The sequence below is a fragment of the Oryx dammah genome, unplaced genomic scaffold, assembly GCF_014754425.2.
Source record: "Oryx dammah isolate SB20612 unplaced genomic scaffold, SCBI_Odam_1.1 HiC_scaffold_23, whole genome shotgun sequence".
NCBI lineage: Eukaryota > Metazoa > Chordata > Mammalia > Artiodactyla > Bovidae > Oryx > Oryx dammah.
Genome location: NW_024070207.1, coordinates 104768397 through 104785032, shown reverse-complemented (window position 1 = coordinate 104785032; position 16636 = coordinate 104768397). Strand labels below are relative to the sequence as shown.

The 16636-nt window shown below is 36.6% G+C and overlaps 1 protein-coding gene across 1 annotated transcript in view; it reads left to right on the top strand.

Moving 5' to 3' along the window:
* IL1RAPL1 (interleukin 1 receptor accessory protein like 1) overlaps positions 1–16636 on the top strand; it is a 682102-nt gene that overhangs the window by 654099 nt on the left and 11367 nt on the right. Inside the window, exon 8 of the mRNA XM_040265353.1 lies at positions 3643–3786. Coding sequence (XP_040121287.1) covers positions 3643–3786 — 144 coding nt within the window. The remainder of the gene's footprint in view (positions 1–3642; positions 3787–16636) is intronic.

Below are 16636 nucleotides of genomic sequence, written 5' to 3'. Positions count from 1 at the left end.
ACTAAATTAAAGTTAATTTGATACTTTGGCCGAAAAACCTCTTTCCTAAATGGCAAAATACACTACTTTGAAGGTCATCTTTTGCCCAAATGTTTGGCTGCACAGATCAAGTTGTTAAATTCAGAGACCATTTTCATTTATTATTATTACTATTACTATTATTATTATGTCTACCCTTCTTTCTTCCAAAAAGCACTTTTTCAAGAGCAAAACTACTATCTTTACATACCAGTTTATACCTTCTGAAAACATTTTCTTGCTATTATGTGAATAGCAATTCAGTTTCTTAATGTGTCACCAAAAAAAATTATAACTGCTTCTAAATTGCATTGATGTATTGTAGAATTGAGTTGAATATCTTTGTAGGCTGAGTATAATTATCCTCCTGCCAGGAACAAATAAGTTATACTGCTCCAGAGAAATAAATATGCATGTGAATTTAGGTGGATGGATAAATCCTTATAAAGTTTAGCTCTTTATAACACAATGAGAGAAAAAGAAATGTACTTGGTGAGGCTAATGAATAAACTAAGATCATTATATTGTCTATCAGCCATTTCCCCCACGAACTTACATTTTACTGCATATAAATCAGGGCAGAGCATTTGAAAGGACTTTATATAGTGAACAAGGCAATTTTAGGATGAACTATAATAAGTCACCTAAAATCTTCAGCTATACTTTAAACAAGATGATATGTATAAATAGAAGAAAATGGATACTCCAAGAGAAGAGTTCAAAATTATAAACTGTGATTTAACTCTGTTAACATCTTTACCTCTTCAAAGATACCTAGCAGAAAAAGTTTGCAAGCAATAACACCAGGTACAGGCCAATAAAAAAAAAAAAAATAGGATCCCAGACTACACTAGGTAATTGCAGCAAGATTAGTGTAAACCAAATGCATTTATTATTTGCAATGTAATCCAATATACTAGCAGATGGCATGCGCTTTATTTTAATTAGCTGTTTCTTTTAAAGAGTTGCTTGGTCCAACTGTCTTGATAAGAAAAAATTGTAGTCATTGCTCAAAATGCTTGTAGCAAATCTAGTTTTAAATTGAAGCAATTTATTCCGAAACAGTCTACTACTGCAGCAATAATCAATGTGTTTTCCCTTAGTCCATTCTTGAGCTTTCCATGGACTATTGTTAATTGCCTGTAACTAAATGACTGCTGGTGCCCTTAAACGTTAACTCTTTGGCACTTGTTCATTTGTTGTGTTTAACCAAATGCCTGTTTCCCTTAGGTTTTGCCTAGCAATTTTGCTTTACAATTTTCCGTATTCCATCTCAGTCCCTTAAAGGGGGCAGAGTCTATCATTTAAAAAAAATAACACAGAGGCTAAACAGAGTTTTAAAGGTTTGCATTTTCTTTTTCCATCCTCTGATGTTGAATTGTGCTGAAATGGAATCTTTTTATTTTTTAAATGCTGCCACTCCGGGCAGCTTGAACTTGAGCTGAAAAGTAGATCCCATTTCAAAAGGAAATGACATTTGCTAGGGCAACACCATTCACATTGTAATGTAAAGATAAAATACAGCAGTGGGTTCCCATCATTTCTTTTAACTGTAACAGAATTTAACCCCTAGTAATTTTGTCCTCACCTAATGTGTAAGCATTATTGGCTGGCACTCATATTAATGAATGTGTCCAGCTTAGAGCAAAATAATGTGGAACTGAATCTAATATATCATTTTCTTGGGGAGAATTTACACATGCTATGTAAACCAACATAAAAAACCTAAATGGAAAAATTTTTAAGCTGCATACATTTATACTACCGAAGTAGTATAAATGTCTTGCATAAAAAATCTTGCATAAAAATAATAAAAAATAAAAATCTTGCATAAAAATCTATACTTGATTAAACACTAGTTATATGTATCTTTTTATTCAACTGTTGAATTAGAAATTAATGACTAGATAAGAAGAAATATGGCTGAGGTTTTTTATTTTCCCTGTAATCATCACAGGATAAGTGACATCACATGCAAACATACACACAAATAAAAAATGTCCTTGTGAGAAAATGATGGCCATACTTTTCAGATTATCACTGATACTGCGTTGCACCCATGATGGTTTCACCCCATTAGTAAGATCTCAAGAGTGATCTTGGAAGCCAAGAGTAGTTGTCACTGCAAAACCATAGATTCTTTTAAAATTCTCAATCTAAGACTACGTCTACTATTACAGAGTTATATAATCCTTTGGTGGATTGTAAATTACAGAATTGAAAATACTATTACTTTAGGGCCATAATTTCAGGAATAGTTATCTTTAGTGGTAATTAAGGAAACTAGTACTTTTCAAGGTAGTTGTCAACTGCAAGGAACAATAGCAACCCATCAGTAATATTTGGTCAAAATACATACACAGGCAGTTTAAATAACATTTTACTAAAGAGGACTTCAAAATCTGTGCATTCTGGCCTAATGTTTAAATACCAGTATCATTGAATTTGTTACATTGTGCATGAGCTCTGAAGGAGAAAAGAGAAGTGAATGTTTTATCTCTAAAATTGTCTGATCATTTCTTATGTTGTATAGACATTCTATAGTAATAAAAGAACTTGTATACAGAGGGTGGCAAGAAAATTACTCTTTTGGATAGAATGTAGTAACATACCAAGTCGAAGGGGAAAGAAAGGATAAGAAAAAAATATTTAGTTCTGTTGCTGCTGTTTGGTGGCTAAGTCGTGACTGACTCTTTTGTGACCCCATGGACTGTAGCCCACCAGGTTCCTCTGTCCATGGGATTTCCCAGGCAAAAACACTGGAGTGAGTTGCCATTTCCTTCTCTAGTGAATCTTCCTGATCCCGGGACCAAACCAGCATCTCCTGCACTGGCAGGCCAATTCTTTACAACTGAGCCACCCGGGAAGCCCATTTAAGAGCTTAGTGAAAGGAAAATATGACCATGTAGTCCGGTGTGACATCCACTAAGGAGCCTAGTTCTTAATCCCAAGTTAGCACTCAGCCTCCAAGACTGTGGTCAGCCATATTGGCACCACTCTGTTGAGAAAGACAAGTGTTAGTGCTTCTGGCAGGAGCCAGCAGACAGTATTCATTAGGTGGTCCACCCAAACTCTATGCGACACTCCACACTGCCCTTCAGGAACTGTGCTGTTCACCCCTCATTTCTCCTCAGCCCTGACCTCCAGGTGACAGCTGAGGTGGGAAAGATTAAGATTCAGATTGGGTGAGTTCAGAAACCATCCTGGCTTAAAAGCTTCGTCTCCAGAGGAACCAGTATTTCTTTTATCAACTCCAGCGTACCTTGCAGGATTCCCACAAGAATATGTTTATGTGTAAGAGTCATTTTCACTCCAGCAAGCCCCAAATTATAGTTTCCAATCAGGTATTTACAAATCAGTCCAAATGCAATCTACCAATGTAGGTTCATTCTTACCATAAGCAATGTTGCTTAGCAACACAGTTACCACATACCACCTTATCGGGTTACCAAGGAAACAGCTAGAAAGTTATCAAAAGGTCACATTCTACTGCAGAAAGGAAAGGGGTCGTGTCAATCCATTACCCACATCTGACCTCATTCACAAAAGTGTGAAATCAAGTTGAATTTATGATTTTGTAAGTGAATATGGTATAATTCCCTGTGGTAATTTTTTTTTTTCTAGAGCTGATGTATACAGTTGAACTTGCTGGAGGGCTTGGTGCTATCCTTCTGCTGCTTGTTTGTTTGGTGACCATCTACAAATGTTACAAGATAGAAATCATGCTCTTCTACAGGAATCATTTTGGGGCTGAGGAGCTAGATGGAGGTAAGCTGAGTCCCCTCTTTTAATGTTCTTTCTATTCATATTTGTTTACTGCTTTTGTTTTGCTGAAGGAAAGAAAAGTTACCTGAATAACCATTTGCAGCATCTCTTAGAGTCTTTCAATGTTCAGTTTGTAAATTCATCTTTTATATGGAATGCTATGTGTGATGCTTTGGAGCCAATAGGTATTATCCTCTGAAAATAGGAAAGCAACACTTACCGGTTTTAGAATGGTGTTCCAAAGAGCACTTCTGAATTACAAACGCTGACTACAATGTTATCAGAGTGTTCATTTCTCTCACCTTGTAATCAGTACTGAAAAGTCCAGCTTTACTCCTGTATAGGTAAGGAGTGTCTCTTTTAATCGTACTCCCTAGCTCAGTAGTTTGAAGTGAATCTTAATTTGTCTCTTGTTTAGCCTGATCAGTTATAATAAACAGTACTGAGTATTTTAGAATTCATCCAGCAGTCTTTCAACCCTGTTTATTTAGCTTTATTTGGACAGGCTAATTTTTATTCCAAGTGGGGACCCACAGAGAGGGAAGTGCACAAACACGTTGTTTTCATAATAATAAATCTAATACTTGTGCTCCAACTGGGTAAGTAAATATTGTTTTCATAGAATCATTATTATTACTTGCCTCTGGTCAGTCATAAATATGTTTACAATCTAAGAATAATTTGGAGTCATTAAAATTGAACTCCATAAACTGCCCATTAGTGGACTAAAGTTTTTTTTTTTTCCTTTTTTGGTCATTTGAAAGTGATTCATATATAACATTAATTTGCAACATAGGAAGTATATGTGAAGCGACAATAAACAGTACATACAATCAGTATTTCTTGATCATTTTCATAATCTCTTTTTATTGACTATCCATTTTTCACTTACCTTTACAAAGGAAAATGAAACAATTGCCCATGTTACCACATTTCCACAGGCCTCTAGAGTAAGTCACAGGTAGAGTGTAGGCTGTCAGACTTGTGAAGAGGAGCAATTTATTCAGCATCCCTAACACTCCTCTCTGTAGCCTTCTCCCCTTGCCATTACAGTGAAATCTGTGCTACAGCAAGACTGCTTTTTTTCTCATTTTAAAGTACCGTTTAGCCTATTTATTCTTTGTTTCTAACTTTCTTGCCTATTCATACGGATTATTAATTTTTTTTGCTACTGCTTCAAAGAGATATGAGAAAATTGCCAAAGTCAGAGTCATTGTTGAATTAGAATCAAGCTGAGTACTAGGCCTTCTTAAAATCATTTTTGCTAAACCTCAGAAAAACTCAGGTCAATAGTATAATCTCTCTTTTACTGATAAAGCAACTGAGGCTCCCAGAGTTAAATAACTTACTAAAGAAGATACCACTAGTATTATTGTAAGTGGCCAAGATGGGATTTGAATATAGGTCTATTTTCAAAGCATTTATTTGATTGAACACTGAGCCCTTGTTATTTTTAGCCTTTTAAAAATTTGGTATGTTCAGCATAGCTTCAAGATCTGATGTTATTTGCACAATTAACACAGTAGAAAGTATTTGAAAAGATATTACCTAAACAAGTCTCATTTTATCTATTAACATTATTTTGGATATAATTTTTGTTCTAAATGATATGAAGGATTTCACCCAAATGATACATTTCCAGTATAATTTCTTGTCACATTATGAATGGTAGAAGATTCTAAACAGTTTCAGTTCAGTTCAGTAGCTCAGTCGTGTCCGACTCTTTGTGAGCTCATGGTCTACAGCATGCCAGGCTTCCCTGTCCATCAGCAACTTCTGGAGCTCAGTGAAACTCATGTCAATCAAGTCGGTGATACCATTCAGCCATCTCATCCTCTGCCGTCCCCTTCTCCTCTCACCTTCAATCTTTCCCAGCATCAAAGTCTTTTCAAATGAGTCAGTTCTTCACATCAGTTGGCCACAGTATTGGAGTTTCAGCTTCAACATCAGTCCTTCCAATGAATATTCAGGACTAATTTCCTTTAGGATGGACTGGATGGATTTCCTTGCTGCCCAAGGGACTCTCAAGAGTCTTCTCCAATACCACAGTTCAAAAGCATCAATTCCTCAGCGCTCAGCTTTCTTTATAGTCCAACTCTCACATCCATACATGACTATTGGAAAAACCATAGCTTTCACTAGACAGACCTTTGTTGGCAAAGTAATGTCTCTGCTTTATAATATGCTGTCTAGATTGGACATAGCTTTTCTTCCAAGGAGCAAGGATCATTTAATTTCATGGCTGCAGTCACCATCTGCAGTGATTTTGGAGCCCAAAAAAATAGTCTCTAACTGTTTCCATTGTTCCCCATCTATTTGCCGTGAAGTGATGGGACCAAATGCCATGATCTTTGTTTTTCTGAATGTTGAGCTTGAAGCCAACTTTTTCACTTTCCTCTTTCACTTTCATCAAGAAACTCTTTAGTTCTTCTTCACTTTCTGCCATAAGGATGATGTCTTTGGCATGTCTGAGGTTATTGATATTTCTCCCAGCAATCTTGATTCCAGCTTTGTGCTTCTTCCAGCCCAATGTTTCTCATTATGTACTCTGCATATAAGTTAAATAAGCAGGGTGACAATATATAGCCTTCACGTCCTCCTTTCCCAATTTGGAACCAGTCTGTTGTTCCATGTCCATTTCTTACTGTTGCTTCTTGACCTGCATACAGGTTTCTCAGGAGGCAGGTAAGGTGCTCTGGTATGCCCGTCTCTTGAATTTTCCACAGTTTGTTGTAATCCATACAGTCAAATGCTTTGGCATAGTCAATAAGGCAGAAGTAGATGTTTTTTGAAACTCTCTTGCTTTCTCGATGATCCAGCAGATGTTGGCAACTTGATCTCTGGTTCCTCTGCCCTTTCTAAATCCAGCTTGAACATCTGGAGGTTCACAGTTCATGTACTGTTGAAGCCTGGCTTGGAGAATTTTGAGCATTACTTTACTAGTGTGTGACATGAGTGCAATTGTGTGGTAGTTTGAGCATTCTTTGGCATTGCCTTTCTTTGGGACTGGAATGAAAACTGACCTTTTCCAGTCCTGTGGCCACTGCTGAGTCTTCCAAATTTGCTGGCATATTGAGTGCAGCACTTTCACAGCATCATGTTTCACAGTTTGAAACAGCTCAGCTGGAATTCCATCACCTCCACTAGCTTTGTTCATAGTGATGCTTCCTAAGGCCCACTTGACTTCACATTCCAGGATGTCTGGCTCTAGGTGAATGATCACACCATCGTGGTTATCTGGGTCATGAAGATCTTTTTTGTACAGTTCTTCTGTGCATTCTTGCCACCTCTTCTTGATATCTTCTACTTCTGTTAGGTCCATACCATTTCTGTCCTTTATTGAGCCCATCTTTGCATGAAATGTTCCCTTGGTATCTCTAGGTTTCTTGAAGAGATCTCTAGTCTTTCCCATTCTATTATTTTCCTCTATTTCTTTGCATTGACCACTGAGGAAAACTTTCTTATCTCTCCTTGCTATTCTTTGGAACTCTGCATTCAAATGGGTGAAGTGAAGTGAAGTCACTCAATCGTGTCCGACTCTTTGTGACCCTGTGGACTGTAGCCCACCAGGCTTCTCCGTCCATGGGATTCTCCAGGCAAGAATACTGGAGTGGGTTGCCATTTCCTTCTCCAGGGGATCTTCCCAACCCAGGGATCGAACCCAGGTCTTTTGCATTGCAGGCAGACGCTTTAACCTCTGAGCCACCAGGGAAGCCGTTGAGAGCTATAAGTTGGGGGAATTTGTACTTATGATATCTTGACTATATCTCAGTTGAATTTTAGTCTTCAAGTCTAGTTTAAAAATGGGGAGGCACGTAAAACCTATAAGATTAGGTTTTTATCATTGGGGAAATGATGTTTTAACAATAAGATATACACTCTTAAAAAAACATACCTAGACCTTACAAAGAAATATGAGACAATTGTATTTAGCAGCTCTAATTATGAAATAAATGGCAACCCACTTCAGTATTCTTGCCTGGAGAATCCCATGGACAGAGGAGCCTGGCGGGGTTGCAAGTCCATGGGGTTGCAAGAGTCGGACATGACTTAGCAACTAAACAACCACCACCAATGTAAAATGTAATGAATCTGCCCCCCTACCTATGAAGATATGTTTTAAAAATTTATTTTTAATTGGTGGATAATTGCTTTACAATGTTGTATTGGCTTCTGCCATACAACAACGTGAATCAGCCATATGTATATATATGTGTGTGTGTGTGTGTGTGTGTATACATCTTTCCTTTTCTCCTTTGCCTTTAGTTTCTCTTCTTTTCTCAGCTATTTGTAAGGTATCCTCAGACAACCATTTTGCCTTTTTGCATTTGTTTTTCTTGGGGATGGTCTTGATCACTGCCTCCTGTACAAAGTCATGAACCTCTGTCCATAGTTCTTCAGGCACTCTATCAGATCTAATCCCTTGTATCTATTTGTCACTTACACTGTATAATTGTAAGGGATTTGATTTAAGTTTAGATGTTTAGAGTTAGATGTTACTGAACCTTAGTTGCATCTCCTTGGATTCTTCTACACATTGTTATAATTGAATAAATATCTACTATTGCAGTGTTGAAAAATTTCTCTAACATCATGAATCCCCATTCTTCCTAGCTCTCCCACAAGTCCTTTCTTCTTCCAAAGAAGAGATAATTGTTAAGAGAATGCACACTTTTCTTGACTTGGCTTCAAAAACTGTAATTTGAAAGTCAGAGTTGATCAGCTATCTTTATTCTTGGCTACCATGTTGCCTCCCCTGAAATGGGAATACATGAAGTGCTCTTGGAAAGAAAGGAAACTAGTGTGAAGAAGAAGAGGGAAAGAAACTTTAGCTCATCTTTTGAAGTGATGCCAGTACTACAGTGATTATTAATAACAGATTCATTGACCATTTCTTACATATGTATTAAACAACAAGTGTTGTGTTGACTATTTTACTGATACTGAGAAAATCATACAACCAGAAGGACAGAATTGAAACCCAGGTCTAAATCCCCAAGTTTTCTTAATTTCCTTCACTGTATCAGACTAGGAAATGGACTGTTTGGCATCTGGACACATTTAGTCGATTCCTTTGAAGTCTTTACAATGGGCATTACCTGACTGTGTCAGTTCTGTATCAGAAAGATTCTATTTTTCCAAGATGAAATATATTGATGTTTTGCTCTCTTGGTTTGTTCACATCAGTCTTTGTACCCTTCTACACAACCTTACATTGTAATGTTTCCCCTAGACTCAGGCCTTAGCATTTCTCTTTTAATTCTGCAGCACCACATTTTTAGATCATAGGTACAACCCTGTCTACAGTTGCATTTATGTATGAATTTCTCCTAAATGTCTTTCTCCAAGTTCTCTTGTTTTATTATCATTTTCTCATAATCTTTTGGTTTTTTACACTATGATAGGAACCAAGACCAGCTTTTGCATTACGCATCCCCCCACACTCATTCCTTACCATTTTCCGTTTTACATCTCAATTCTCTGTATCGTCCTTTACCTCATTTGCTTCACTTCCTCTCCACCTGCCATTTCCAATTAGTTATCATGATCAACTAACACATTATTGACAAGAGATATATTAACACATCTTTTGCTACCCAAACATTATTGACCAGAGATATATCAATACATTTTTATACAGAGTGATACAATTAACATGACTGTGCATAGTTTTTAGAGCTTTAACTTAATCAAGGGTTCATTACACAACTTACAATTGTCGTTATCATTCATATTTTGCTCTGTTCAGTTTTTATCCCAACCTTCTGTGTATTATAAATGCAGTTTATTACTATAAAACTTTCAAAAATGCCACATCACAAAATTTTGAGTAAAGAACTTTTCAGTGAATTTTATGCAGATACTTTCTTAGATCATCTGGATGACATATATAATAGTGTCTTAGAAGATGATAGTTCTTCAGAATACAGTACTGATTCAGATGATGTGAACATTCAGTTCAGTCGCTCAGTTGTGTCCAACTCTTTGTGACGCCAGGCCTCCCTGTCCATCACCAACTCCCGGAGTCCACCCAAACCCATGTCCATTGAGTCAGTGATACCATCCAACCATCTCATCCTCTGTCGTCCCCTTCTCCTCTCACCTTCAATCTTTCCCAGCATCAGGGTCTTTTCAAATTAGTCAGTTCTTCACATCAGTTGGCCACAGTATTGGAGTTTCAGCGTCAACATCAGTCCTTCCAATGAATATTCAGGACTAATTTCCTTTAGGATGGACTGGATGGATTTCCTTGCTGTCCAATGGACTCTCAAGAGTCTTCTCCAATACCACAGTTCAAAAGCATCAATTCTTCAGCACTCAGCTTTCTTTACAGTCCAACTCACATCCATACATGACTACTGGAAAAACCGTAGCTTTCACTAGATGGACCTTCATTGCCAAAGTAATGTCTCTTCTTTTTAATATGCTGTCTAGATTGGTCATAACTTTTCTTCCAAGGAGCAAGCGTCTTTTAATTTCATGGCTGCAGTCACCATCTGCAGTGATTTTGGAGCCCAAAAAATAAAGTCTGTCACTGTTTCCACTGTTTCCCCACCTATTTGCCATGAAGTGATGGGACCAGATGCCATGATCTTCGTTTTCTGAATGTTAAGTTTAAAGCCAACTTTTTCACTCTCTTTCACTTTCATCAAGAGGCTCTTTAGTTCTTCACTTTCTGCCATAAGGGTGGTGTCATCTGCATATCTGAGATTATTGATACTTCTCCTGGTTATGATTATTGATATTTCATCCTGCCAGAGAAGAAAGCTTTCTTAGCTCAGAAAGCACCTGCTGTAACAGGGTAACCCAACTAAACATGTGTAGCCTTGCCAACCCCATAGAATCTGATCATACATAATTCCCAGTTAGAATGAGATGCTGGTCTTTGGACAAACACAGCTGTTAAGAATGGACCCAAGACAATGTAGTTACCCGTAATTCTCAGGTCCCTTTGGTAAATGAGCTAACTCTAATGGTTAGGGGTAGGAGAAGATTAATTACTACTCTACCACCTTGATTCCATAAAATACTGAAAGAAAATTTGGACAAATTCTGCTGCATATACATTTCTTAATAAATGAACATGTAACCTATCCTATCAACTTGAAGAAGATCCAGCTCTGTGTCACATGAATGTTTGTGAGAGTTCCCAAAAAAACCTTGCCCTTGAGGCACATGTGACTATCCCGGTGTCAGGATTAGGCTAACCATCTAATGATGTCTAAGAATATTCCTCATCAACTGGGAACTATGTATGATACAGGAAACTGTCATGGTAGTCAATGAAAAGCAGAATATAAAAAGATTTGTATACTATGATGATCAGCTTTGAAGAGAGCTATGTGTCCATATTGATAAGAACTGAAAGGTACTATTCAGACATGAAAACAACATTCTAGGGCATTATAATTTGAGATGTTATATCTATATTTTTTCAAAAATTTATTTAATATTTACTGTCTTTTCTATTACATATAACTTTTAAAATTCTTTCTGAAATAAATTTGGATGTATGAGAAACCCAAAGGAAATATTCTTTGTTAGGACACAGGACCATTTGGAATCAAGTCTGAAACAGTTTCCCTAAGTGGAAAGGTCTCTGGCCCCACTAGACATCTGAGGAGTGGGATGTGTCTCTAAATGATGTTAAGTTACTCATGTCTTTTCTTGTTGAAGTATAGTTGATTTACAATAATGTTGTGTTATTCTCAGGTGTATGGCAAAGTGATTCAGTTATATATATATATATGTATGTGTATATACACACATAAATATATTTATTCTCTTTCAGATTTTTTCCCTTATAGGTTCTTCCAAAATATTAATTATAGTTCCCTATGATATACAGTAAATCCTTGTTGCTTATCTATTTTATATATAGTAGAGCATGTATGTTAATTGCAAACTCTTAATTTATCCCTCCCCCACTTTCATGTAACCATAAGTTTGTTTTCCATCTCTGGATCTATTCCTGTTCTGTAAATAACTTCATTTCTATGTTATTTGAGATTCCACATGTAAGTGATATCATATGGTATTTGTATTTTTGTGTCTGGCTTACTTCATTTAGTATGATAATCTTTAGGTCCATCCATGTTGCTGCAAATGGTATTATTTCACCCTTTTATGGCTGAGTAATATTCCATTGTATGTATGTTTGTGTATGTGGACATATTCCTTGTCCATTTATCTGTCAATGGACATTTAGGTTACTTCCATGTCTTGACTATTGTCAGTAGTACTGCAGTGAACTCTGGCATGCATGTATCTTTTTGAATGAGAGTTTTCTCTGGATATATACCCAGGAGTGGGAATGCTGGATCATATGGTAATTCTGTTTTCAGTGTTTTAAGGAGCCTCCATACTGTTCTCCACAGTAGCTGTACTACATTCCCCACAACAGTATAGGAGGGTTACTGTTTTCCACACACTCTCCAGCATTTGTTATTTGTAGATTTTTTTAAATGATGGCCATTCTGACAGGTGGGAGGTGGTACCTCATTGTAGTTTTGGTTTGCATTTTTCTAATAATTACTAATGTTGAGAATTTTTTCATGTACCTGTTAACCATCAGTATGTCTTCTTGGAGAAATATCCATTTAGGTCTTCTGCCCATTTTATGAGTGAATCGTTCGTTTTGTTTGTTTGTTTGTTTGTTTGTTTTAGCTCTATGAGCTCTTTGGATATTTTGGAAGTTAATCCCTTGTCAGTTGCATCCTTTGCAAATATTTTATCCCATTCTATTAGTTGTCTTTTCATTTTGTTTATGATTTCTTGGGCATATGTCTTAAGTAGCACTGATTTCAACATTGAGGGTCATTTCCAAAATCCATTATACTTAGTGAAAAAAAGTCACTAATTTTAGCAGTGAAACTTGATTTCTAATATCCATTGTGCTAATTCATGAAGCATCTACTTTTGATCAGGAATAATGATAGCTGAAGTGTTTGTAGTGGCTCTAGAGTGTTCCCTTATTCTAATTAAATGCTAGCTGAGCATCCTGATAAAGGCAACCTACTGTCTCTAGAGCTGAATATACACTAATATGATGTCTCACCATGTTTGCCAGAATATTTACAAAGAAAATACTGTTATCCCAATAACATCAGACTCATTTGCCCCTACATGCCTCTGACTGAGATTTTCCTTCCACTCTGTTTAAATGCTTGTGTAAAGATAGGCTGTCCTTCTTTCTTTCCTTCCTTCTTGTCTCTTCTCCTTCCCTTCTCTTTTCCTCTTTCATATACAGCTCGTGTTTCCCCCTAACTTACAGAGATTCCCCTCGTGATCCCAAGATGTAGTCATTTTCTCCTTCATCTATACTAAAATGGCAATTCAGGCACATCATTTTTATAGCTCTTTCACTTTGAATGATGAACACTTAACTAGTAAATACTTACTACTTGTACAGCATTATGAATTCAAGATTCCATACCACATTTATTTATTTGTGGAAACAAAAGGCTCAGAGTCATGAATAAAAGAGTTGTTCCAAAAATCTTTCAAGGATGTCTAGATTTTAGAATTGTCTCTAAAAATAAAAATATATATATATAACAGATATTTAAAGAAAAACAAGATTATAATGTTATAGTCCATGAATAAAAGGAAACAGCAAAGAGTAAGCTGTCTTACACTGATGATTGTTTTGGTAGATGTCAGTAAGGTACTGTGTAAGATTTCATTAAGGTATAGCTTATGGGAACAAGCTTAAGACTTCATTTGAAGGCGGGGGGATCTTGTGCTAGACAGGGTGAATCTACTTTTTGTTTGTTTTTCTCAGATTATAAAGTGCTTTCTTTTGCTTTTATCTCCTGTGTATGGGATTTGAGGGATGTGCTTATTCATAATGATAGCAGGGCTTGGCAGGGTAAGCTTATGCAAACGCTATAATAACTAATATGATTCCTATTTTAAAGATAAAGAAAGAAATCTCTTCTAGTTCTACTTTAAGAATTATTACAGATATTGGACAAAGTGAGTCAGAGGAATCTTTCATAATCTCTACCCACTGACCCTAGAAAATGTGAAGAACTGTTCCATTTAAAGCATTTGCAATAAATTGGTATCTATACAGTCTTATGTCATAGAATTTATTTTTCATTCTTCTTCAGTTATAAGGTTACTGACTATTAAGTGTTTCAGGAATCATTGTCCTCATGATGAAACATTGTCTTCGGTGACACACAGTACTTCTGTAAAATCATTTAAAAACACCCTCGGGTTTTTTGTTTGTTTGGGGGTATTTTTTGGTGGTGATAATTAGATAATTTGCCTACACGTGAATTATCTAGACTGTGTTTTTGAGTTTCAGGAGAAACCGATATAGCTGATTTTGGTGTATACTTTACTCAAAATCGTAAGCTAAGTGATAGGAATCAAGCCTTTTTACTCCAAATCTCATGTTCTCTATAGCATGCTGCCAACTCTTACCCTCTTTTTTCTTTTTTTCCCCTAGTTTTATTGAGAAATAATTGACATACATCATTTTGCAAGTTCAAGGCATATAACCTAATGGTTTGAATTACATGTATTATGAAAAAAGTACCATAATAGGCTCAGCTAATATCCATCTTCTCATATAGATACAATAAAAATAAAAGAAAGAAAAAAGGAAAAAAATTCTCCTTGTGATGAGAACTCATACGATTTACTGTCTATTAACAACTTCCCTGTATATTAAACAGCAGTGTTAGGTATAGTCATGTTGTACATTATATCCATAGTACTTACTTATTTTATAACTAGAAATTTGTAACTTTTGACCACTTTCCTCCAATTTTCCTTCTTCTACCCTCCACCTCTGATAACTATAAGTTTGGTCTTTTTTCCATGAGTTTAAGTTTCAAAACTACAAAGCATTTACGAAGGAAATTGTAGAAGACACAAACAAGTGGAAAGGTATCCTGTGTTCGTGGATTGAAAAAAATAATTCTGTTAAAATGGCAATTCTAGCAAAAGCCTTCTGTAGATGCAATGCAATCCCTATCAAGGGTCCAGATGCGTTTTTTACAGAAGTAGAAAATACACTACTAAAATTAATATGGAATCATGAAAGACTCTAAATAGCAAGAGAAATCCTGAGAAAGAATAAAGCAGGAGTTATCAGGCTTCATGCTCAGATGGTAAAACGTCTGCCTACAATGTGGGAGACCTGGGTTCGATCCCTGGGTCTGGAAGATCCTCTGGAGAAGGAAATGGCAACCCACTCCAGTACTCTTGCCTGGAAAATCCCATGGACAGGGGAGCCTGGTTAGCTACAGTCCATGGGGTCGCAAAGAGTCAGACACGACTGAGTGAAGAGTGACTTCACTTCACTATTGCACTTCAAAACAGTATATATATATAGGCATAAAAAGACAAGTAGACCAATGGGATAGAATGAGAACACAGAAATAAACCCAAGCAAATATGGTGTTACCCTCCTAATTAAGACTTTTACCATCTACGCTGCCCACTGTCCTCTTAAGAATTCAAAGGAAAGAAACTAGTATCTACTGAATACCTGCTTTGGGCCAAGCATTTCACTGTATGGTGGAGACTCATTTAATCCTAGACATATTCTTTCAGTTCAGTTCAGTTCAGTCACTCAGTCGTGTCTGACTCTTTGCGACCCCATGAGTCACAGCATGCCAGGCCTCCCTGTCTATCACCAACTCTCGGAGTTCACTCAAACTCATATCCATTGAGTCGGTGATGCCATCCAGCCATCTCATCCTCTGTCATCCCCTTCTCCTCCTGCCCCAATCCCTCCCAGCATCAGAGTCTTTTCCAATGAGTCAGTTCTTTGCATGAGGTGGCCAAAGTACTGGAGTTTCAGCTTCAGCATCAGACCTTCCAATGAACACCCAGGACTGATCTCCTTTAGGATGGGCTGGTTGGATCTCCTTGCAGTCCAAGGGGCTCTCAAGAGTCTTCTCCAATACCACAGTTCAAAAGCATCAGTTCTTCAGTGCTCGGCCTTCTTCACAGTCCAACTCTCACATCCATACATGACCACTGGAAAAACCATAGCCTTGACTAGACAGACCTTTGTTGGCAAAGTAATGTCTCTGCTCTTCAATATGTTATCTAGGTTGGTCATAACTTTTCTTCCAAGGAGTAAGCATCTTTTAATTTCATGGCTGTAATCACCATCTGCAGTGATTTTGAACCCAAAAACTAAAGTCTGACACTGTTTCCACTGTTTCCCCATCTATTTCCCACAAAGTGATGGGACCAGATGCCATGAACTTAGTTTTCTGAATAGGGAGCTGCAGTTTTATAGATCTGGAAATGAAGTCTCAAATGAGTAAAATAAAATTAATGGCAGTCTGAATTTAAGCTCAGCTGCTGTTTTTTTCCTTCACTGTATCATACCGTAGATATTTTAATTAGCGACACATTTCAGTATTCAAGGTCCTATGGAATCAAATAGTCCAGAAGAATACTAAGTAATCAAACATGTAAACTAGAACAATACTGTTAAATTTTCAAACTGTAAAAATCAAGCAGATTTATTTTAGAATATAATGGTCAGAGGCTGCCCTGACATGAAAAGTGGAATTTATTAAAACAATGACATTCAGTAATCACAAAACCAAAATATTAATATGTGCATAATGTTTTTTTATTCAAAGGTCTATTTCTGCAGATGTTTTAAATGAAAAACTATTAGTTGGAAATGTAAGAAAACATATGAAGGTCAAGTCTGAAATACAAGAAAGAAATGACTTAATTTTTTTAAAAACTCTTATTTATTCAAATTATATCAATGTTAGTTGTTAATGATCACATAATTCTCTGCTAATGTACTACATGCAAATGTAGAAAATCATCTTTAAAATGAAATACACAGTTTATCACAGAACCC